The sequence below is a fragment of the Balaenoptera ricei genome, chromosome 8, assembly GCF_028023285.1.
Source record: "Balaenoptera ricei isolate mBalRic1 chromosome 8, mBalRic1.hap2, whole genome shotgun sequence".
Lineage (NCBI taxonomy): Eukaryota > Metazoa > Chordata > Mammalia > Artiodactyla > Balaenopteridae > Balaenoptera > Balaenoptera ricei.
This window is the reverse complement of record NC_082646.1, coordinates 66,741,271-66,765,889: the sequence shown is the minus strand read 5'-3', so window position 1 is coordinate 66,765,889 and position 24,619 is coordinate 66,741,271. Positions and strand designations below refer to the sequence as shown.

Sequence of the window (24,619 nt, the reverse complement as noted above, 5' to 3'; positions counted from 1 at the left end):
CTAACTAAGCCCTGATATGACCTTTATCATGTCACCTGGAGCCCCATCCTGATGTAGACTCTGTCCCTTCCTGTCTGAGCCCTGTGTGAGAGGTCAAGCACTGGTCAGACCACTTGGCCTTCTAAGCCTGCAGCTATCAGGAAGAACTGATTGAGGGCTGGGGAGTCGCTAACCCCTCTGCAGACTTTCTAGGCCATTAGCACCACAAAAAGACACATTAGAGAGACAATCCTGAGAGCAGCAATACATTGAGATTAAATAAAAACTTTAAAAAAAAAGAAAGAAATCACTTTTAGTGTGTAATTTGTTGAGAAGCACACAGTGTGGTTTTTTTTAAAAACCATTTTGTAGGGGAAATCACTCATTTCCCTTTGATTAGCCAGTGGCATTTTGAGGATTTGTATTTGATGGAAGACCCAGTCATCACAGTTGTGCCCAAACCCACAGCTTGGAGGAAGTATGAGCTTCCTAAGAACAAAAAGTGGAAACTTCCAAGAGTTAAGGACCTGGGCCAGGTTGGGTGGGGTGGTTTGGAGTAAAGGCCTGAGGCCCCAGGTCCTTCCTTGCCTGGCTGCTAACACAGATATTTCAGCAGAGTATCTGCATTTCCCCTCTTTGGGGTCTCTTTGTGGGTTTGGTAGCAAGGGTCTGCCTGGGAGAAAAACCTGGAGCATCCACTGAGTATATCTGAAGGGGCTAAGGATTCTATGAAAAGGAAGGCACGAGAAAATACAGTGGTACATGGAGAAGAGCAGGACCAGCACACATAGAGACTTTGCTGCCATTTGGACTTGAAAGAGCACAAGCATTTTGTGACAAGAAAGGAGCTCAGAGCCAAAATTTTTTAGGAGGGACAGTTTCCTGTGTTCTCTGGGATGACCCTTACCTCTCCTCGGCCCCGTGACCGCACAATTAGCCGCCGTTATATTAGCCAGGATATGCAGAGTACAAACACCACTTAGCTCTGGCACTCGACCCAGAGTGCTCGGATATCCTGGGTGCCTGTGAGCCTGAAAAACAAAATGCAGCTCTTCCACACAGCTCACCCCACCTGAATTCGGCTTCTACTTATTGAATGTCTGGGAGCACAACATAGCTACTAGGTCCTGTAGCACATTGGCATCACTTGAGAAGTTTAAAATGACACCACTGTCCAGGTCTCATCCAAGGCTAGTGAGATCAGTGTCTTAGGAGGTGGGGTCTGGACATCAGGGTTCTAACACACAGCCAGGGTTGTAAAACACTGTTTTACATTCTGCAGAAACTCACCAGCCTAGTGATACACATTTGTGCATGTGAACTTTTGTATTAATTCAATCAGAGTGCATCACCCAACTTGATACATTTCTAATTGCTTTGGAGAAAAGGAATAGTGGGTTAAACATGGAGTGGGGTGGTGCAGCTCAGAGGGGAGCACACCTTTACTTAGAGCCAGGCCAGGATTTGGTGTTCAGGGAAACATCTCTCCTGCTCACCCCAGTCCTCGCTGTGGAACAGCGGGGCCAGGTGTGTTCCAGCACATCTCGCCCCCTGGAACGTGCTCCCTTCACCCTTTGGCACAGAGAAGGGCAAGTCTGTTAGGCTTCAGGGGATGGCTTAAGTCCCATCAGTTTAGAAAGGCATCTGCTGGGTAGTGTGGGAGGACAGATGACTGTAAAATCTGAAGCTTGAAACCAGATAACAGATATTTAAATGTGAATGTTCTTGTTACGGATGCCCCCAGGAGCTAGTGACAGGCACATGGGAAATCAGGGCTAGAGAAAATAAATTGCTTTCACATCAGCCTTCTCCTTGAGCTTCTGTCATGTCTGAGATTTTTCTAGAAGTTTCCTCTTCTTTAACTCTGATGATGCTGTGCTCTCCTGCTGGTTTGTTCATGCATTGAAGAGTTAATGTGTGCCTGCAGGTTCCAGGGCTATGCTAAATTTAAAAAAAAAAATCTGTAAAAATCTGTCCTCAAGGAGTTTGCAATCTAGTGGAGATGCATAAGTAAAAGATTTTGAGGAGTCAAAAGGTACAAATTAAAAAAAAAAAGATTTTGACAATGCATGGTGGTAAGTGTATTGATGGAGCCGCGCACAAGGTAGTATGTGACACAGTGGAAGGAAGGTCCCCTAACCTCGCCCTGGGGGCATAGAACTGGGTCAAGGCTCCCTCCCTCCCTGCTGATGGCTCCTTTTCTGGGGCTTCTGCTGTCTCCTCCTGCTACCCCTTAGTGTTCTCCAAATCCTACCTCTGGCCATCTCCTTTCTCTCCCCTTCTCTCCCTTCCTACACTCCTGCCTTTGACTTTCTCATCTGCATCCACCACTTTATCAGGACACCACAAGTAAGTGGTTTTCAAAGCTGTCTTTACACCAGGCTCAGGCTTCCCACAGCCTGTTGGAGCTAGCCCTGAATGTCAGCATCTCACACTTACCACCTCCCTGCCCTGCTGGGGACCAACCACATCTCCACCCCCAATTCTGTACCCGGCACTGGTCTTCCCCATGTTTCTCAGCCACCTCACCCCATGTCCACATGGCACCTTGTCCACAGTCCCCTTCTATTTCTTCCATCCTAGGCATCCCCACTGCCAGGCCCCAGGTCCGGTCCCCTACTAGCGCCAGCCATGGCTATTTCAGGCAAACGCGTGAAGCTGGACTCCCAGGCTTTCAATTCTTCCCCTTCCCTGTGTCCTTCCCTCAGCTGCTGCCTTATCCTTCCCAACACGAGGGGCTGACCGTGTCACCCTGCTCCAGGGGTTCCCAATTGCTTCTCAAATGAAGCAGGAACTTCTTTGCTATTCAAGGTCCTCTGCAGTGTGACCCAGTCTATCTTCCCAGCTCTGTCTCCTGTAACTTCCCTGCATGTACCGTGCTTCAGCCAAATTGAATAACACCCTGTTATCTGAACATACTCCGTGTCTCCCAGCCTTCGTACTACGCTCACACCCTTTCTTTTGCCTAGAATCACACAATTACGTGTACAGTTGTCTCTTTCCCTCTGCTGAAGGAGATGCTCCAGAACAAAGGAATTTGATCTTACTCATCTGTGTTTTATTGTCTCCTCTAGCACTGTGCTTAAGAAAGAGGTGTTCAATAAATACTTACTGATTATCCAGGTGTCCAGGTGGAGGGCCTGTTTAAGGGAGCTCTAGACCCATGAGGGCTGGGTTAATTACCTGCGGCCCCACTGGCTTCAATTCTGAGAGCTTCTGTGATGCAAGAACCTGACGAGAGACCTCGCCGTCTCTGCTTAGCAGGAGCCCCTGAGCTGCCGGGCAGGGGGGTGGTGGGTGGGGCGGTGTGTGAAGCAGTCACAAAAGCAAAGGCTAAGACTTCTCCCCCTCCAGATGTGGACGAGTGCCTGGAGAACAATGGCGGCTGCCAGCACACCTGTGTCAACGTCATGGGAAGCTACGAGTGCCGCTGCAAGGAGGGGTTTTTCCTGAGTGACAATCAGCACACGTGCATTCACCGCTCAGAAGGTAGCTCTGCTCAGCTGGGGGCAGGGGGCAGGGGGCAGGGTCACATCTGAGAATCCCCCACCCCCATCCTCAAAGGCTCTAGAGGGGAAGCACGGGGTTTAGAAAGCCTGGAGGCCTGAGGACAAGTGGGCAGGTTATTTTAGCTGCACCTTTCTCACCCTGCTAAAAAAGTGGGTTGGACTGGGTGAGCTCTGAGGTCTCTTCAAACTCTCACATTCTCTGATTCTAATCTCTAAATGGAGTACATTTCAAACATGACTAGACGTCTCAGGAGAAATGCAATGGATGATCTGCCCAGTTTTTCAGAAAGGTGCTGGAAACCACAGCACATTTTTTGGGGAGGGAGGGGCTGGAGCCTTCCTTTGGAGACTCAGTGAATTGCCCTGTTTTCAGCAAGACCTGGCATTCCCTGTGTTTTGCGTTTTTGAACTCTGAGCTTCTGGGATTCCAGGGGGCAGGTGGACCCCCTCCCCAGACTGGGGGTCTCTATACTATGGTTTTCTTCACCCATGTTGTCATTTACCATTCCTCCATAAATTTGCAGAAAGTTCTTCTCCTCTGATGGCTCGTTCTCTCTGCTTTGAGTTTATACCTATTTTATTCTTCTATTAGTTCAGTGGATTCTCAGGAGGGAGAGGAATTAAGTACTTGTGGCCAATCAGCCACTTTGAACTCAGTGATGTGCTTTTAATTCTTCTCTGCTCTTTCTTAAGCCAAAGAACCACATTTTGATGGCTGTATGTCTCCCAAGGTTGCCTGTGCCTGTTTTTAAGGGAAGTGCCCCAAATCCTAGACTATTAACTCCTTTTGGCATGTGCTGCGTATTCATCCTCATAACTTAAGAATGTGGTGATTTTCAGTTCTTCTACTATTTGTAGATTTGTAGATTTATTGTTTTAATCGTGGTGGTTTTAGTGATTTTTCAAGGGTTTCTTTGTGGAAGATGACTTTTGCCTCATTTTCCAAGAGTGATGGCCCCTTTCTTATCCCTAACCAGAAGGCCTGTTTGGGTACTAAGAAGAAGGATCAGAGAAATGGGGAGTCGAAGGCTCTTTTTCCCCAAGCCTGCTCATTGTCAGTGTGGAAGATGGGTGGTCATAGACTCTGACCCTAATCAGGTGGATCTCTTATCTCATACAGGTGTGCGACCCTTGATTAAGTAGCAGTTAGGTTTCATTTTCACTTTCCTGCCGGGGTTCTCTGGACTCTTGGGTGAGCTCTGCCTCTGGTCAGAGGCTGAACTAAGATGCCAGCAGCACGAATGATCTGGATCTCAGGGCCTCTCCCTTTTGGTTGCTCACAGCTGCTTCCTGGAAAGTCACTCTGGCTTTCTCTTCAGGCGGTGGGGAGGGGGGTGGCGCCCTGTAGGTCAAGCCAGGGCTTGAAAACCCCCAGTACGGGTCCAACCACTCTCGGTGGTTAATATCACCTCTTACCCTCGCTCTTCCAGAGCAGTGGCTCAGCCCCTTTCTCCTGTCCCAGACTGGACAAGGCTGCAAGCCCCCCAGACTCATTACAGACACGGGCTTCTCACACCAGAAGTAAATACAAGAGCAGTTCCTTTCCGCGATTTGTGTTTTCTAAATTTCCTACAATTCAGACATTCTTAGAACCCCTGAAGAGTATTTAAGATGAGCATATTTGTCTGGAGCTAAAAACCAAAATGCAAGAATTTGAGTTGTGGTCTGGAAGCACTCTCTGTGATTTTCTGTTGTGTTTCAACCCGATTGCTGGGCAAATTCACGGCAGCGTGAGCCAGCAGATTGGAGCGGTCTGCAGCTGCCCCCTTCCATCCTAGGGTTTTAACTCTTCAAATAGAGCCATCTGTAAACAGTGTTCCTGTAGGGTTTCCTCCTTGATGTGCATATTAAACCCTTAGAAACTGTATTAAAATAGACGTTAAAACCCACAGCTGATACTCTGAAGATGGTTGAAAGAAGGTAAACACCGCAAGCTAGTATTTTCTAGTGTAGCTGTTGTTGTTTTTAATAATTATTTACTAAATGTTCTTTAATATAGGGGATCTTAATAGCTGATTCTGAGAGAAACTCAAGCTATTGTGTTTTTTTCATCCTTAGAGACCCCAAAGCTCTGGTAAAGAGACTGTGTGTTTTCACCCATGTAATGGGGGTAGGCTAGAGGGAGACACACCACCCCAGCCTGCCTTTGTGCCTATTCATGGGAGCTCAGGCTCTCAAAATGAGCATTCCTCTTTTGTTTTGTCCGCTCCGAGAGTATTTTTAGATGTTTGCACTGCTGCCTTTTTAGAGTAGTAAGGAAGGTGTCAGGTTAGTGAGGAAGAGGCTGTGCTCTCAGCAGAGGCTGTTTCCCCCTTTTCTTGCCCTATTTGCAAGGCATATTTTTATTTGGTTTCCAGAAATATTCTTCAGTGAGACCCTCAGCCTGGGGACCACCAGAATGGGATATTTCTCACATTTCTGAGCTGTTTCCTTCCTGGTGAACTAACGACCAGAAACAGGACTGCCAGGGCAGTTTCTGGGGGAGCCAGAACCATAGCTGGGCCTCGCAGTTTGGACCAGATCCATCTGCCACCCCTAGCAGTGACCTTGTTTTGAGCCAGGAGACTGTGAAAAGCTTCGGGGTCACCTCTTAAAAAGCCCTTAGCATTTCCAGAGCCATTTAAACCTCCGATGTCTCCTGGTAACTTTAGGTCTTGCTTGATATGATATGACATCAGGGGGCAACTTCTTTGTATCCCCATGGTATCTGGCACACAATCAGTTCTTACTAAATATCTCTTGTGTAAATGGATTGCCCTGAGGCAGTAAAGGTCACTTTGCAAATGTCTGAACAGACTTGTAAACAGAATGAAAAAGAAAAAGAGGAGGAAGAAGCAGCTGACCTGTTTAGGAGTGTACCTCGCAGATGTTACTGCTGCCTTTTCTTGGGCACTGTTACGCTTACCCTTGGGTGCTCCTGGACCCTATTATTTCAAATGTTCTGCTGATCCAAGAACAAAGCTAATGCTTGCTGGGCCTTCCTAGGAGGACAGGACACTGCTTCTGGAGGCAACTCTTACCTTCTGTGCCATCTTATTACTGGGAGCAAATAACGCCTTCAGAAGTCACCGGCCAGAGCAAAGAGAGAGCTTTCCACTGACCCCGTGCAAGCTTCTTTCTGTGTTAATTGACAGCAGCCCTTGGCATGGGTGAATGAATCCCAGCAACTTCCAGCAGATTGAGTGGTGGAGTTCAAACAGCTTGTAACTGTCAGATAAAAAACAAGATAGTTTTAAGAGAATATGGGATGTATTAACTGTTGCTCTGTCTTTTGGAATAGGAATGACATCTGTTTGTATTAAAACAATCATTCCAGTTAAGCACAGATCAACGGCCCCATGGTGAGAACTGGAGAGAAATGACTTTTGACTTCATTAGAACCAATTGGCTAAGGTTTTAGGGGCACAATACGGAACAGTATTGGATCCTAGCGAAGCTGAATGAAAGCTTTTTGTACTCATGTTAAAACAGTGCCACTTCCAGTATTAGAAAATGTCTTGTTAGTGGAGAATCAGTGAGAACAAAATCCCTACTCTTAAAGATGTTTTAGAGTTAACGTTGCACAAATGCAAAGAAGCATCACATGAATACGTACTTATTAATGTTGTACAAACCAAGGAGAGGTTTTGAGTTTACTCTTGGGTTTGATAACAGTTCCTTCAGAGTGCTGGGAGGCGGCAGAGCCCCCTAAAGAATTGGTACTGAGAAGAGGCCTGATGTTGGCAAACCACACAGGTGTCTACTTTGCTATGACCCCATCATTTAGATGCATGTTAAACCATCCAGGAAAATAATCCCCTTTCCTACCACAGTTACCACGAGATCGGGCCTAATGAAAATTATACTTGAGAAGGATTTTACAGCAGCAGAAGGAAACCACATATATGAGGTCTCTCTCTGTTCTCTCTGCTGTTGTCCTCCAAGCCCACTGAGGGAGGGCCCAGGGACTAACTGAAGGTGGTCACATAAGAGAGGTCCCTGGGCAGGTGTCCATGGGGTGATGCTGAAATACAGTAGTCACAGTCACCTCCAAAGTGTGGATTTGGTGGGGGTAGAGTGGAGGGTTGAAATTTTCTGAAAGTCATCTTCAAGAATATGTGAAAAGGTTGGGAATCTTCATCAGTCTATCTGCAGATTTTTGTAGAGAGATTCTCCTTTTCTGTTTGTATTCTTGATCAGCATGGGTAACAACATGGCAGAGATAAGAGTCTGAGGACATGTTCCTGGGGTCCACAGGTTCTGATTCCACACCCAACAGAGAGCTCCTGGTGGGTACTTTCTTTTTTTTTTTTTTTTTTAAAGTTTTTTGGCCACGCCATGCAGGATCTTAGTTTCCCGACCAGGGACTCGACCCGGGCCCTCGGCAGTGAAAGCTCGGAGTCCTACCCACTGGACCACCAGGGAATTCCCTCCTGGTGGGTACTTTCTTTTCAGTGTATTGGGAGAGCTCCTACCTCTTTAGGGGAATTGAAACATCCTATCTCTTGGGTGACATAAGAAAGTTTTCGTATCTCTGTTAAATGACCTGGCTTCATTTGAATGATGTACTCTTTTAAAACGTGGGACTGATGGACACCCAGGCAGGCAGGTCTGTGGCCCACCCCCCAGACCCTTGCCTCACTCCCGGGGTCAGGATTCTGTTGCAACCTGGTCACTGGCTGCGTGCTGCTGTTTTGCAGAGGGTCTGAGCTGCATGAATAAGAATCACGGCTGTAGTCACATCTGCAAGGAGGCCCCGAGGGGCAGCGTGGCCTGCGAGTGCAGGCCTGGTTTTGAGCTGGCCAAGAACCAGAGAGACTGCACCTGTAAGTACAGACTGGCACACAGCTGTGCTGGGAACCATCCTACCCCAGAGGTTGTCTTGTGCAGCCCAGCACCAGAAACATCAGGGAAGGCAGTCACGTGAGATATTGAGGGTGATCTCCTGTAGGGAAGGGAAATGATGTTTTCTAAAAGAACCAGTCGGAAGGAAATAACACTCAGGAGTAAGGAGTGTGAATGTTGGGGGCCAGGTCTCTCTGTTCCCATAGAATAGAGTCAAATTTCCTCATCTGGCAGCTCTTTGGTACCTGATTCCCGCTTCTTACACAAGCCTCATCAGCCTCCTTTCTCCAGACACCAAACTCCTGGCTTTTGGAGAAAGCCTCCATTCTTTCATGCCTCCAAGGCTTTTCCAAGCCTTCCTTCCTTCCTAGCTTGGTGAATTCTCGCTCAATTTTTAATCTCCTGCCTAACTTCTAATCATGATAAAGGTAATAGCTACTTTGGGGGAGCATTTATTATGTGCAAAGCCTTGTCTAAAGAGGTGCCATATTGCATTTAATTCTTACAGTCACCACCTTATGAGCTAAGTGGAGAAAATCGTGGAGAAGGTAAAGCTACAAGGTCACACAGGAAGTAAGTGGCAAATGTAGGATTCACACATAGGCCTGCCTAACTGTAAGGCTTGTGCTCCTAGTCACCGTGCTACATGACCTCAGAAGCCTTCCCCGATGGCCTCAGACAAGGCAGCCAGTTTGTATTTTGGCGCCCATAGCGCTGTTTATTCCTCGATGATAGCACGTGGCACTCTGGGGTTGAATCGTGTGTTTGATTCAACCACACGACTGGGTTGAATCTGGGGTTGAATTTATGTGTCTGTCTCCCCAACTACGAGCCCCACCAAGTCAGGGATCTTGTCTTATTTTTGCCTCTCAGTCTTCCCCTGGATGTGCTCAATCCACATTTGTTTAATGGATGAGTCAATGAATGGTGTACACAGTCCAGATGCAGCTGCCACATGATGAGGAAACACAATAATAGCTCCAATGGATAATAGGAAACAACCGGCCATTAAAGGTGCTTCTAAACCACTATTTACGCCAGAGGAAACATTGAGGGTTTCCCTGTAGGAACTCTTCCCAAAGTCATGGACCCTCTAGAAGACGCCTGCAGTTTGCTGGGGATGGTTGTTTACAGTGAATAGACCTCAGTGGTTAAGAGAAGGAGAGGCAGTTTCGTCGGTGAGAGACTTCTCTCCGTTGTCTCCATCGCAAACCAGAGTGCAACCTCAAAGCCTGACAAACCAGGGCTGATGCCACCGTCACCAACAACAGGTTCTGACAGCCTCACAGGGCCCCTAAAAGTGGGGCTGGCTCCAGCTGTCTTCAAAAGGAGGACCCAGGTCTCCACAGGAGAGTCACCTGTGGAGTGAGAATCAGCATTTTACAGCTTTTTGGGAGCCAGTAGAATATCTGAAAACTTATTTTTAAAAATTTAAAAAGTTTTTAAGGTATCACTGCTCAAATAATATTATAAGATTATATTCAGATATTATAAAACTTGAGGATATAATAAAGAAAAAATCCAGAATTCCACCACATAATCAGTTGTTTTGCTTTTTTCATATTCCTATTCTGTTGTTGATATGCATACACAATATTTACACAGCTATAGTCACAGAACAGTTTTTTCTCACAGCGCAAATATGTTTTCAGTTCTTTTAAATTAGAAAATTAAAAATGGTTGTGTAAGAATTTAAACAGTCCAAAGAAACATATAACATTTCCCCCTTTTCCTTTGCCATTTCCTTTGACAGAGGTAACCACTGTTGAGTTTGATGAATAGATAGTTTTGTAGTTGGCTTTTTTTCCCCCTTGGCTTGTCATCAATGTGTTCATACATAGTCTTTGTAATTATTGGTTAATGTTGCATTAACTGTGTGCAAAGAGTCATCATTTCCTCCGATTACCCTCCCTTTTAACTAATCCAGATGGAATCTGATGAGAGAAATCCTGACATATACATACAAATTAAATATTGTCTGTTCCAGACGTAAAGTGTTACAGCATTTCCAAACGCCCTAGTACTTCTCGTGATAGAGCAAAGCAGTAGTTTGGAATCTTTTGGTATAATTTCCTTTAAATAGTGAAAAATCTCCCCTGACCTTCCCATGTCTATCTTTCTGTATAACGTTGCTCAAATCTGTCATTCAGCGTTTCTGCAAGTCATATTGTGACTACCTGTTGATATAGACAGGGACGTGGTCTGAGTCAAGGTTCTCTCTTTTATGCACAATTCCTAGCACATGCTAGGTGCTCGAATACTTCCTGAATGAAAATCAGAGGTCTTCTGGAGCAAACACAGCCTCAGTTGTGGAAATCTCCGTGCTTTATGGTTTGATTCATTTTCCTTTCAGTGACCTGTAACCATGGAAACGGTGGATGCCATCACTCCTGTGAGGACACTGCAGAAGGCCCAGAGTGTAGCTGCCATCCCCAGTACAAGATGCACACGGATGGAAGGAGCTGCCTTGGTGAATGGTGACCCCAACACTGGGTTAGGGTCTTCCCCAGCCTGCTCACTCCAACCCAGCCCTGACCCTAACGATTAATATTGTTTAGTACTAGAGGCAGGGTGTTTCCAGTGCATATGCCCTCAAGCATGTCCTATGCTGCCTCACATGTGGCAGTGGAAGTAGTCCAGGCCCGGACTGGGGGCCCCTTTCTCCCTGTGAGACCTTGGAAAGCCCTTTTTCCTCTCCTGGACTAGGCTGCTCCTGAAGCTGGTATTCTGGAAATTGGAACAACACATCCCAAGAGGCCAGGGTAACGCAAAGTTAAAGCTAGCTGTTCATGGTGACAGGTGGCCTTTGCCATCAGCAGCAGCCAGGGTTGCATATTTCTGGTGGGATGTCTGCCTGCCCTGCCCTTCATGGCGTGTTCTTTGCTAGCTCCATTTCAGATGTTCCCCAATCCAAGATTCTTTTTGTCCTGGACTGAGGGTTCTGGAGTGAATCTGAAGCTTGCATTCCCCAAGGTCTCTGGTTAGTACAGTAGAATAAAAAAATCTTTTCCGTATTTAATGTCTATTAAGGCTCTGAGGCCATTTAGCACAGAGCCTCATTACAACATATTTTTATTGAATGAACAGAGTCACATTTCTCACATTGTTCTCATGTCTGGGATTTCCACAGAAGTGGTTGTGCAGGGGATGAACAATCTGACTCATTCAGTCTGAGAACTGTGCTGTTTGCATCTCTTGCAGAGCGAGAGGACGCTGCCCCGGAGGTGATGGAGAGCAATGCCACATCCGTGGCGGATGGGGATAAACGGGTGAAACGGCGGCTGCTCATGGGTAGGCGCCTCCCCCGCCCTCCCCCACCACTGATGTTGTCCCTTTCCCTCCCCAACTTACTGCATCAGACCTGAACCTGGGGCCCATGTGCCCTCAGACCAGCTGGATTAGAGTCAGCAGCTCCTGTCCAGCCAGTGTGTGTCTGTTCTCCACTCACTGCTATTGCTTAGTCACCATCCAGGACCCCTGGTATTGTGGGAAGAGTGCCGGCCCAGCCATCAGCATAACTGGGTTAGCGTCATAACGCTGCTGATACTTGCGCTGAGACTTGGGCAAACTGTCCCGAGCCGCTGTGTCCTGGTCTTCCTCTAAAATGGATGTAATATAGTCGACCTCTTAGGGTTATCAGGAAGCTCGGTTAAGACAATAATGTGCAAAAGTGCCCAGAGTCCGCTGTCTGGGACTTAGTGGGTGGTCAGTGCATGTCAGACCACCCCCCCTCTGAGTAACTGTGACGAGAGAAGCATTGTGGGCAGTCCCTATTTAGCATATGGCAATTTGGCTCGGTTTTTGTCCACTGAGTCTTCTATTTCGGACTCAGCCCATGTTAATGGCAGAAGAGATGAATGGAGAAGAGTGGCACTTGGCTGGGGACACAGGAAGGTCTGGCAGCCGGTCTGCTGGAGCTGGAGGTGACTGCAGACATTCAACGGTGGCTGGGAGGGAGGGCATCAGATCATCTGACGTTATTATTCTGGAGAAAGCTCGGCCTGGCCTCAACAAAACTGATCTTTCGATAGCTTCTGGATTTAATAGGTAAGATATTAAGCAGCCATTGATTACCAGGCAGGTGACATTTCTGAGCTCTTTTCTGCCCTATTAAAATTATTATTTTTAATTGCCTTAAAATAGTACATATGAATAATATAAAAACCTTAAAGACTTAATTAGCACTATTAAGCTTGTAATGCAATACATCATTTCCCTGTCTCCTAACTAGCCATTTGCCAGGGGCCACAATTTTCAATTCTCCTAGTTGTTTCTTCTTCTCCTGACTCCCCCTCCCACATGTTTCTGAAAAGGGACGTGTATACAGTTATTTCTTTTTTTATAAATTTATTTATTTTTGGCTGTGTTGGGTCTTCGTTGCTGTGTGCGGGCTTTTCTTTAGTTGCAGCGAGCGGGGGCTACTCTTTGTTGCGGTGCGCGGGCTTCTCGTTGCGGTGGCTTCTCTTGTTGCAGAGCACAGGCTCTAGGCACACGGGCTTCTATAGTTGTGGCATGCGGGCTCAGTAGTTGTGGCACGCGGGCTCAGTAGTTGTGGCTCACAGGCTGTAGAGCGCAGGCTCAGTAGTTGTGGCACACGGGCATAGTTGCTCCGTGGCATGTGGGATCTTCCCGGACCAGGGCTCGAACCCGTGTCCTCAGCACTGGCAGGCAGATTGTTAACCACTGCGCCACCAGGGAAGCCCCACTGCTAGGGTTTAACTTTCTGCTATGCCAGTTACTGTTCCTCCATTGACATGCCACTTCCAGAAGATTTGACATCTTTCATCTATTGTTTTTTATTTGTCCTTAAGGATTTATACTTTAAAAAATTTATTTACTCTCATTTTAATGAGGTTTGGCGAGGAAACAGAGGTAAACATACATGTTCTATCTGTCATAATTAATCAGAATTAAGTTTGCCTTCCCCCACCCCCGAGGCTTTACAGAGGTAGCTATGGAAGTAAAATCAGTTTCTGGATGCCTAAGTGCTAACCGTTGAATGAATGTTGAATAACATTTGTGTATTACTTGGAATTCATGCATGATATACAGAAATAGAAGGCCATTAGCTTGTTGTTCTTCATCTCTATAGACATGATTTAACAACTGCGGCTGCTTTTTCATGTAACTATGACAGGTCTTTCTCCTTTCAAGGAAAGGTAAGCTTCTAATCTGAGTTACTTGGCAGTTGCCAGGAGGAAGTCATTGGTCTGCGGCAAGGGAATGGATGGGGTGGGCGATGTTTACCCTCTCTTGCTTTGCCCATTACACATGGTGAATAGAGAAGGTTCAGGATAGAGGAAGGAACATCCCCCTTTGCTCTGTTTTGCATTCACATCTAGGCTGCTAGATGTGGTCATACTTGCAGGTCACTGGCTGTCGATCAACAGGAACTTTTAGTGGCTTCAAATCTGCCACTAAAAAGGCTCAGCAGGTTGGCAGAGGCATCTTTCCCTTCTCTCACCCTATCAGGCTTCCTCGGGAGATGTCACTTATTTAGATGGGTGCGGGGCGGAGTTGCCCCTGTCCTCCCTCTAGCTCACCTGCGGGTGGCAGAGGCTTGCGATGTGACCATGAGGACCCCACACGCTTCCTGACTCTCATGAATTTTTGTCAAGTATTAACACTGCACCAATACCCCTTTCTTCCCAGCTGTGTGAGTACTTCTTTAGGAGGCTAACTGCCTTTTTCTTACCTCCGTGGCAGAAACGTGTGCTGTCAACAATGGAGGCTGCGATCGCACCTGTAAGGATACTTCGACAGGTGTTCATTGCAGTTGTCCCGTCGGATTCAGTCTCCAGTTGGATGGGAAGACCTGTAAAGGTAGCCTGTGCCTCTCCGTGCGGCTAATGTGTGGGAGTAAATGCAGCTCTTCCCCTCCACACCTCCTGAGTGACTCCAGATTTGCTTATGATTCATATTGATCAAAAGGAAGCTTTTCTTCCCTGGGCTAGTAGAAGGTTTTAACTGAGTAAGCTTAACTAGAACCAGCTTAATTACACTAACTGTTGAGAAGGTCAGCTTCTACAAACATCAAGTGATCCATTTCAGGCAGTGGCCTTATTAGAAGAGAGCAGTTGTTCAAGGGAACATTCATTTGCAGGAGATAATATCATCATATCATAAATAACAGCCTAGAGATTATCATGTAAATAACAGCCAAGTTTGTTATCCAGAGAACAATGAATAACTGTACCATTAACTTGTACTGGTGAATAGAGACCCCGATGACCTAGTATTTCATGGGCCAGAGTACAAAGGCTTAGTTTTTTAACGTGATAAAAAAGTAGATAAACAGTTACCAGATGAAACTGAGAAAAGATAAAATTAATTGAGTATCAGAAATCACTTAAAAGCATTGAGGCTATTTGATCGTGGTGTAATTTGCCAAAACAAATATTCTAGTTCCTTATAACTTTAATCATTAAACTGGAATGGGAAGTATAGGAAAGGAAGCCATCTTATCTTGAGAGACTTGTGCAAGGATGAGAATATAATAGGACATCACCGTTCTTTCCCATAGCTTGTTTCCTTGATGCTAGTCAAGGGAGGGGCAGTGTAAGTCAGAGTTCTCCAGGGGACCAGGCACTTGTCTTTCAAAATGGGTTAAGCCAGACAAGAGAACGTATGTAAGTTTAAAAACATCAGCAAACATCCTTAAATGCTTTTATGGGTCTGTTTTGTTTCAGAGAATAATGAAGCACACACAATAGCACTTCAGGGATTTGTGGATAACGAGGCAAGTATCGCTGTCTGATTTGCCGATGCTTGACTGTTACAGATATTGATGAGTGCCAGACGCGCAATGGAGGTTGCGATCATTTCTGCAAAAACACCGTGGGCAGTTTTGACTGCAGCTGCAAAAAGGGATTTAAATTATTAACAGATGAGAAGTCTTGCCAAGGTATGTGCTGAAACATAGCTAGCTGTGCTGTGTAATGCCCACTGGTTGGATTGGAGAAGACGAAGCCCTGCTCGGGCAGAGACCGGCTCGCTGGGCTTCTCTACGGAGTCATTAATCCAACGTCCACCCTGTGCTTCACTTATTTCATCTGTTAAGTAAAATAAAAACACTGAGGTAGCTCACAGGTATATTTTGGAAATTAAGCTGTTAATGATTAGAGAACACCTCAATGAACCCATGTGGTGTGATTACAGCGGAGCTCGCTGCTAGAAATGGAATGGATCACAGAATGCAAGCAGGGTTGCATTAGGCTGTTGAGATTATGAATAATTTTCCCTTTCTAAAATTCCCTTTAATGTTATGGATTTTCTAACAAAATTTGGTGACAAAAAGATGTTGATTTAGTTAACATACCTTTTCTCAGCAAAAAGTTGGGGTCAACCAGTTGGTCCCTTCCTTATAGGCCTTGTTTGAATGACCAGCCTTTGGTGTTTGGGGAGAGGGTAGGGGTGAGGGAGGGAAGGGATTAAGTGGAGGAAAGGCTGGGCAGTCCTTGGGCAGGATTTCAGACCCCTTCTCAGACACATCCTTCCCATATAAGGGGCGCAGCAAGGGAACTTCTCTGGGTAGCAGTTGTTGATACTAATAAGTGTTTTGCACAGTGATAAGCTGTTTTGGGTTGGGGGCATCATTTATATTTTCAGATGAGCACATTTTATGCCCCACTGATATATAGAAAGAAACTCTCAGGAAAGATGTGCTATCATTTATTTCTGATCCATTGCTGAGAATAAGAACAGCCTAACTTATTTTGTTAGAAATCCCAGAATTAAATCAAAATCAGAAAATAATATCTGATTTCACTTCATATAATAAAGATGCAACATTACCTTTTTATAATCTTACGGTGTGAATTAGGTTTCTCTCTTGGTTTTTTCTTCTTGGTACATAATTTGTCAGACACTTCACACCCTTTAAATTCAGCGAGTTCACTCTAGATGACTACTGCACAGTTTTCTTCTGTTTGACTTGGAAGGAAAGTTTGCTGTTCCACATAATGTTTCATAATGTATAGAGCAAGAAATACTATTTAAGCTGTGTAAACACATTAAAAAGGAATTAGAAAAGCGATCTACTCATTTTTTGACAAAGCAAAAGCCTGTTGTGAGCAGCCAAAGTCAGCTACTGAACGAGCCCACTTTCTCGGTAACTGGCTGATATTAATAAAAGAATTCATAGAATGATATCAATTACTACAGAAGAAGTGGACTTTTTCTCATTTTTCACTGATCAGTCTTGGTAGGACAAATATTTACACAGAACAAACTTACTAAAGAAATTGTCAGGACTTCTGGGAAAAGCTACGGATGAAGAGGTTTTGTAAGATTTTGCCCTTTTCTATTTCGTGTTTTTCATTCCTCCAGTCCCTTCCAAATGTTTGTTTTTTATTAACATAGTTTCTCGTGGCACGTTTGGTGTTGAAAAGGGATCTAACAATGGTCTAGTTGGCTTCCACTGAGTCCTGCGCTGGTCCTGGTTTATCCATTTGGAGATAGAAGTCATAACTCTGTTAAAATCTTCCAGAGAGTTGAGGAAGTGAAGCACTGAGATTCTAGTGTACAGGAAAGATGTAAGAACCAGGCCAGGGAAGAAGAGATGATTAGACTGACAAATACAGCCTCCTGAGGCTAGTTTCCATGACCTCAAATGCAGCCAAGGATGCCTTCACGCTGAACCGGGAAGGGAGGGGCCCCCTGGGACTGAACCATGGGGGAGGAACAAAGCCAAGGGATTGGCCAAGAGGATCCTGTTTGGTGCTTAAGCACCACATTTCAGTGTCTGCAATAGAAAATTACTGAGGATATTAATGTTAATGCATCGTTTTAGTGCAGAGGGCATTAAAACCCAGGATCAACTGGCCCCCTGGGGCCAGAAGGTGAATTCTGGCAAGACCCAAAAGAGATAGGAGCTAGATTTATCTCCAGCTCAAGTGTTTTCTCCTTTTGATTGGCCATAGCTTATAAAATTACTATTGCTCCTTTACCAATTAGTAATAGAACAGTAATAATGCACAGGCAGCACCCTAATAGTTTACAAACACTTTTTATAGTTATGTTATCTCATTTGACTTCATTTAAATATTTTAAATTATTCAGCCCTGCAGATAAGCGTGGGTGAGAGAGACCAACTGAGCTTTTAGGCAAGTGCAGTGTGCAACAGAATTTGGAAATAAGGGTCCTGGCTGTGAGTATACTTATTGTGGGCTGCTCAACACTTTGTTTAACACAAGTGAGCAGGGAGAACTGATAGATAATTTTCACTTTGTTGTTTTTGTTATTGGTCAGCAACTGGTGTTCTTATAAGTGTGTTCTTCTCTCCACTGTCCCTCAGAGTTGGTTTCAGCTCCCCTCTCCCTTTGACAATTACAGATGTGGATGAATGCTCTTTGGATAGGACCTGTGACCACAGCTGCATCAACCACCCTGGCACGTTTGCATGTGCTTGCAACAAGGGGTACACCCTCTATGGCTTTACCCACTGTGGAGGTGAGTGGAATCCCTCTAGAGTTGGATGAGGCTGGGCCTTACTCCTAAGGTTTCCCCAGATCAGGGTCAGTTTTTCTACCTTGGGGGCTGAACCGGACATACCAGGCCCTATACAGTAGTAGGGAGTCCATCGACTCGAGGGAAGCAGCTGCTACGGGAAATCGTCCCACATTGATCCCTTTAACTCGTCAGGTGTGAAATGGAGCAGAGAGAAGAGCTGAGCTCTTTCAGCTGTGAATTCTTTATGGACTTTATTGATACAGTTGTACTCAGACAGTGGGTGAGTCTCTCAGGAGCTGGTGCCCTGTCTGCTGGAACTTCCCAAGATAGTAAAGTCACGGCCCTCGGAGAGGCTTGGCAGTGCACCAAACAATTCCACAGCCCTACTGTGCGTAGGAACTGGCTGCGGAGCTTGGTTTGAGCTCTTTGAGCGGGTCTTTGTGCAGGTCTCTGAGCTGGAAGTGGGACCGTGGACTCTATCTCCCTGCTCTGAGCCCTTGCAGCAACATGTTCTGATGTCTCATGACCTTACAGCTAAGTAGACTGTGGCTTAAGTCAGATTTGGCGTCACTCTGCTCTCTCTAATCATCAGATTCATTCAACAATCTTTGAGAATACAGATTCTGATTCTTATTCTAAAAGTCTAGGGCTTCAAGGTGATTTTGGGGCTCTGAGGATGTGGGGACCCCTGGCCTTAGTACTTCCTACTCAGTCCTTGTTTCCTGTGTCCTTAAGAAGAATGGATAGTTGTGATTTGCTGTAGACAGTGTTGTTTCTCTTCCCCTTTTCAACACATCCCTGGCGTGGCTGAACACATGCCCCTCCCGTCCGTCAAGAAACCCCAAGGAAATATTCCCTGAATATGGACGTGTATCTGGGTTTTAGTTGGAGTCACCTTCTGACCTGGACTCAGTCTCAAGTTGATGGGGATTAGTGCAAGTCCTTTTTCTTATCTATATCCCAACTATATGAACTGCCAAGTGGGGAATCCTAATCCTCTCTATCTCTCTTGGGATGTAGCCCAGGAGGATGGTGGAGTTTTAAACTGGAAGCCTGTGCAGTGTCTGAATTTGACACCTGAAAATAGAGTGTGACCCCTTCTGAGTGTCCTCACTGGCGGAAATGTTTGGTCAAGAATGGAACTTGAGACCATGCTGGTGAGGCTCCTGCCAGGAAGACCACTGAGTGGGGAGTGGGTCAGCTGGTGCCAAGTGCACATTCTGAAGGCAGTCAGCACCTTCCCTTAGTTCAGTGAGCTTCAGCCGTGTGACTCGCCTCCTGCTCCTTCCTCGATGGAGGGATAGTGTCAGCCAGGTCAGCAATGGGCTGCTGTGACAGGAGAGCGTTTTGCTCCACAGACACCAATGAGTGCAGCGTCAACAACGGAGGCTGTCAGCAGGTCTGCGTGAACACCGTGGGCAGCTACGAGTGCCGGTGCCACTCTGCGCACAAGCTCCACTGGAATAGAAAAGACTGTGTGGGTAAGAGGCGCCGAGGCTCGGGCTCAGTGCACGGGCTCACCGCTGGCCCAGCAGCACTCTCCCACGTCCCACTGGACCCGCAGTGAGGCTGACCAGTCCTCCACTGAATTCTCCTCCCCTGAGCTGCAGCAGCCGTTCTTTAAATCCTTCAAAAACAGGAGATACTTTGCAGGCCCTTCGGCGTTTCCTTCTGTGCTTCTGCATAGGTTGGAACTCACTTCTGTTTCCCTGGTTGCTTTTCTGCATGAAAAGAATAGAATACAAGGCGCTCCTTTACCCTGGGGGGAATAAACGTGGTGTCTGTGTTATGTGCTGGGCGTCGGCACTACCTTCTCTTCTTGGGGCCTTTGAGGCATGGGACTCAGCTGTCCTTGTCACACCTTCTCTCTCTGTAAGTGTCTGTATTTTGTCCTGTCTAGAAGTGGAGGGGGTCCTGCCCACTAGCGTATCACCCCACGTGTCCCTGCAGTGTGGTAAGAGTGGTGGAGGAGACAGGTGCTTCCTCAGATGTCTCTCTGGCATTCACCTCTCTTCAGGTGAGTGGGTCCCAGGCCCTGGGGCAGGTCCTCATGCCAGGGCCAGGCCTTCCTGGCCTTCAGGTGTTAGATGGCTTCAAAGGGCTTCCAGGTCTTTGACCAGCTGCCCCCTGACCCCTGGAGGCCCATGCTCTGAGACCCTGTATTCTGGGGGCTTTTCTAGTGGTTCACGTGGAGTGGGGTTGCGGGTGACTTGAGCTGCCACCGGGAGAGACTGTAACCTTGCTTACCTGCTGACAATCCACATTCTGTCTGTCAGGACTGCAAGAGGCCTATTCTGTCACCTGCGGCTCTTCCTCTCCTCTCAGGAGCAAACAGCAAAACTCAAATGACTCCGCTTTCGGGGGTAATTACCAAACCTGCGTGTTGTCTCTGGGGCTCACCGTGTTCAATGGGCTTCATTTGTGGGATACTGTTCTTGGGCGTTGGCTTTGTTTTCTTTTCTCTTAATCTCTTTGATGCCGCAAGCACGTTACAGGATGTTCTTGCCTGTAGCCTTGGTGCCTGCGATCTGACTCGCCACATAACAGACACTTACTGAGTGTCCATTGTGTGCCGGAAGGCTCCGTGCAGTCCTGGTGGGTCATCATATTGGGCAGAGGCCCACGTAGCTCTGGGACCAGGAGACGCAGGTCTTCCCAACTCCCTGTACCATAGAGCACCTCAGAGGCTCGGCAGGAAAGGTGGGCTTGGGGCACATGGCGTCAGTGGAGATATGACAAGGGGAGCAAGGATTCTGACCATGGAAAGGGGCCCAAACCCTTTCTGGTTTATCAAAAGACAAAGAAGGACATTTAAAGCTTTTAAGAGGCCTTGTCCTCCCAGATTTAGACAGACATCTGTGATGATGTCATGTGAACATCTGAATAAGGAAATGGTTCTTGATGTCCATATTATGTATATAAGCAAAGATAGAGGCGCAAAGCATGATAATAACAGCTCGTGTGAATTGATGGAGCAGTTAAAACATGCCGGCCGCTGTGTTACATGTATTAGCTGATTTAATCCACACTACAGCCCTCTGGGGCAATTTTACTGTTATCCTCATTAACCACATGAAGAAACTGAGGTTCAGAGAGGTGAAATAACATATCCAGAGTGACTCAGATAGGAAATAGTGGAGCCAGGATTTTGACCAGGCAGTTTGGGTCCAGAGTTTTAAGCACTATCCTTCACTGCCCCTCTTGTCTGATGTTTGGACCCAGCCAGAGGGGACTTCACGGTCTGTTTCACCAAAACTCGTAGTGATGATCACTTGGAAATTAAGGCCACCCTAAGGGTGAGCAAGCAAATAGTTAACAGTTATTCAGTTCTTATTATGTACCAGACAGTAAGCTAAACATTTTTTGTTTTTCATTATCTCATTAATCCTCACAACAGCCCAGTAATGTAAGGACTGTAATTATGTCTATTTTACAGATGAGAAGACTGAGGCTTAGGGAGACTAAGTACCTTGCTCAAGTTCTCATCACAGGTCGAAGGGCTGGAATTTGAATCCTGGTCATTGGCTCCAGAGCCTAACATGATTAAGACTGACCATGGAAGGAGAACAGAATTTTCCATATGAGGCCCTCAAAGTAGGACTTGCTCCCTCACAGACCCTGAAAATCCTAGCCACGTTTAGTGAGTGCCATCCTTGTCTGGAATGGTGGCTCCCTCAGCCCTGTCCTCCCAGGACAGGCTTATTTAGGAGAATCTGCCCTTCCATTTCCCTCAGCTGTCTTGCCCAAATTTGAACTGGGGGATTCTGGCCTTCCTTCTTGGAAAGGCACAGAAATGACCTCATTTTTCATCTCACTGTTGAGGCCGTTTTTGGCCCTTCCTTTGTGATGTTTGAGCCCTGGATTCATCTCAGATGGAGCGATAAGTGTAACTCTTAGGAGGCTCCTGGTGCCCCCAGTCCCTGGGAATGGGCGCTCCCCAATCCCAAACTTTCTTGGTCTCAGCATAAGAGAGGGGCTCAGGGAGTACTTCCAGCAATGGACAGCTCTCCATTAGCCACTGGTGTTTCCATTCCTTTGCCTCTGAAGGTAACATCTCTCACTTGTTTCTTTCTGAAGATGTCGCCACCGTCAGGACAAGTGTAACCTTTAAGCTAAATGAAGGCAAGTGTAGTTTGAAAAAGGCTGATCTGTTTCCCGAGGGTCTGCGACCAGTACTACCAGGTATGGAATCAGATGGCTGGTGCAGGGAGCTTGCCTGCATGGTGGGAAAGGGGCCTGTAATGAGCCGAGCCATTCAGGTGGGATCAAACAGTTCAGAATCTCTGTGGACTCTCTTCATAAGATGAAGAAGAGTCTCACCTGGCACCTCCGTATGCTTCTGGCCTTATACCTCAGGGTTTCCTTTGCAGGGGACAAAGAGTGAAGCTCTGGGGAAAGCTGTGAGTTAATAGGAATCAATGAGGGCTTAAGATGCATTAGTAATTTGTGATCATACTGGGTTAAATTTTCTAGACCTTAGAGTTTGCTTAATATAATCCAAAATCCGAATCCAAAGAAATGAAAAAAAGGTTTGGCTCAGAAAGGGTAATCTTTGATGAACAAAGATGTAATATCCAGCTTTCCTGCTGGATTTAGTTTTTGGAGGCAGTGATGCCATTTGGCTTCAGCAGAACAAATACTCTCCAAGTAGACCTGGCCTTATGAAAAGAGCAGAATCCAACATTCCTCTTTCTTCCCCAGCTCACATTTCCAGTATTATTTCATAGAATAATTTTAGAGAATAAAAAAAAAATCAGGAGTCATGTATTAGGGAGGGTTCTTTCCCCAATCTACCCTCAAATAAATTGTACAAACAAATAAATGCAAAATCACTCTAGTCACATTTGACTGCCTATTTTAAGTAACTAACCAAGATTAATTTGGGCACCTCCATTTGATGGAATATTATGCAGCTATTAATTATGGGTTTTCAAAGAATGTTTAATGACATTAGAAAATGTTCTTGTTATAATGCTAAGATGGAAAAAGAGAGAGTAACATTGTGTATATCTAATATGACCTAAATTGTATAAGAAAAAGCGTGAGTAGAAGAAAAACACAGAAAACTCACCATGTCCTTATTAGTGGGTTATATGTGGGTGGAAGGATGATGAGTGATTTTAATTTTTTTCCTGTATTTTCCAAATTCCCCACAGTGAGCATTTATACTTTTAATCAGAGGGGAAAGCATTACTTAAAAATAGATTTGGTCTTTAGTTCACTTAATGGTATTGTACTAATGTTAATTTCTTAGTTTTGATAAGGATACGCGTAAATGTAAGATGTTAACGTTAGGGGACACTGGGTGAAGAGTATATGGGAACTCTGAGTACTCTCTTAGCAACTTTTCTATACATCTAAGCTTATTTCAAAATAAAAAGTTTAAAAAATAGATATGGGGGCTTCCCTGGTGGTGCAGTGGTTGAGAATCTGCCTGCTAATGCAGGGGACATGGGTTTGAGCCCTGGTCTGGGAAGATCCCACATGCCGCGGAGCAACTAGGCCCGTGAGCCACAACTACTGAGCCTGCACGTCTGGAGCCTGTGCTCCGCAACAAGAGAGGCCACGATAGTGAGAGGCCCGCACACCGCGATGAAGAGTGGCTCCCGCTTGCCGCAACTGGAGAAAGCCCTCACACAGAAACGAAGACCCAACACGGCCAAAAAAAAAAAAAAAAAAAAATAGATATGGAAAAATGGAAAGGAAAACAGGTTCAGAATGAGCATCTGTTCAGTTTGAGATGTGAAGTTAGCCTTTTGAAACGGTAAGATAGATCTTTAGGGAAAAATTAATTTGCCTTCTCCTTCCTTTGGTCCTGATGACCTGCTGATTTGAACATCCTTATAATGTTAGAGAAGAACATGATACAGATAATTCTTCAGTTCAATAAAGTAAGATAAATTAATTGTGTGGATGGTATGTGGACCTGCTCTTTGGTTCTGGTTAACAATCATTAGTTAAAAGATTCACTGGAAGCCATGGAGGGAGGAGTGATGGCCAAAGTCAGGAATGAGGATGCACAAAGCCCTGCCTTACGTAACACTTTCACTCCCATCTTACGTGCCTTCATGATATTGTTTGGTTCTGTTGATTCTTTGTGCCATTTATTGCTCCTGGTTATTTCAAAATGAGCCATCATTGTTGATGTGCTTTCCAGCTTTCCCTTTGGGTTGGAATTACTCCAAGCTCAGTTTGTCTGAAAGCAGGAGTTAATTTCCTTTCTACTCTTGTGCTCGTTCCTTACTTGAAGCCCCTCAGCCCCTGCTTGAGACATCATAGTTCAGCTTTAAAGAAACCAACTGTGAGAACATGAACGCACCTTAACAAATTACCAGTCAGTAATGCAAGACAACCTTTGGTCCCCATGTTCCACAGATGTGGCCGGTCAGTCAGAAACATCCAGCATTTATTCATGAAAAAAAGTTTCAAGAGCTAAATTGTAAAGTTATATAGGTGGCAATACTGGTTCTTCAGGATTAAAGTGTCATCCTGCTCCAAGCTGAGGGCTTGCAGCGTCTTGGCATATGGAGTTAATCATCTAGTCCCTTGAGAGTTGTTCTAATGAAATGTTTACAGAGTTGTAGCGAATGTTCAGCTGAGTGCTTTGCCAGGATTTGGCTTCCGATAATTTTGTTTCTTCATACAGAGAAGCACAGCTCAGTAAAAGAGAGCTTCCGCTACGCAAACCTTACATGCAGCTCTGGCAAGCAAGTCCCGGGAGCCCCCGGACGACCGAGCACCCCTAAGGAAATGTTTATCACTGTTGAGTTTGAGCTTGAAACTAACCAAAAGGAGGTGACAGGTTGGTTTGAAAACAGTCTGTGCTGCCAGACTTCTCACAGCTTGCTCCTTATTTC

At 45.8% G+C, this 24,619-nt stretch overlaps 1 protein-coding gene across 6 annotated transcripts in view; it reads left to right on the top strand.

Annotated features, from left to right (window-relative positions):
• The window catches only part of SCUBE2 (signal peptide, CUB domain and EGF like domain containing 2), a 64,366-nt gene that overhangs the window by 8,692 nt on the left and 31,055 nt on the right, over positions 1-24,619 (top strand). For 3 of the 6 annotated variants that reach the window (XM_059931088.1, XM_059931091.1, XM_059931087.1), the window contains 12 exons: positions 3,334-3,468; positions 8,168-8,293; positions 10,666-10,782; positions 11,514-11,603; positions 14,019-14,135; positions 15,094-15,216; positions 17,646-17,762; positions 19,121-19,243; positions 19,663-19,779; positions 20,039-20,125; positions 21,840-21,944; positions 24,409-24,564. In XM_059931088.1, coding sequence (XP_059787071.1) covers positions 3,334-3,468; positions 8,168-8,293; positions 10,666-10,782; positions 11,514-11,603; positions 14,019-14,135; positions 15,094-15,216; positions 17,646-17,762; positions 19,121-19,243; positions 19,663-19,779; positions 20,039-20,125; positions 21,840-21,944; positions 24,409-24,564 — 1,413 coding nt within the window. The remainder of the gene's footprint in view (positions 1-3,333; positions 3,469-8,167; positions 8,294-10,665; positions 10,783-11,513; positions 11,604-14,018; positions 14,136-15,093; positions 15,217-17,645; positions 17,763-19,120; positions 19,244-19,662; positions 19,780-20,038; positions 20,126-21,839; positions 21,945-24,408; positions 24,565-24,619) is intronic. The other 3 variants (XM_059931089.1, XM_059931092.1, XM_059931093.1) reach the window with 3 other exon arrangements.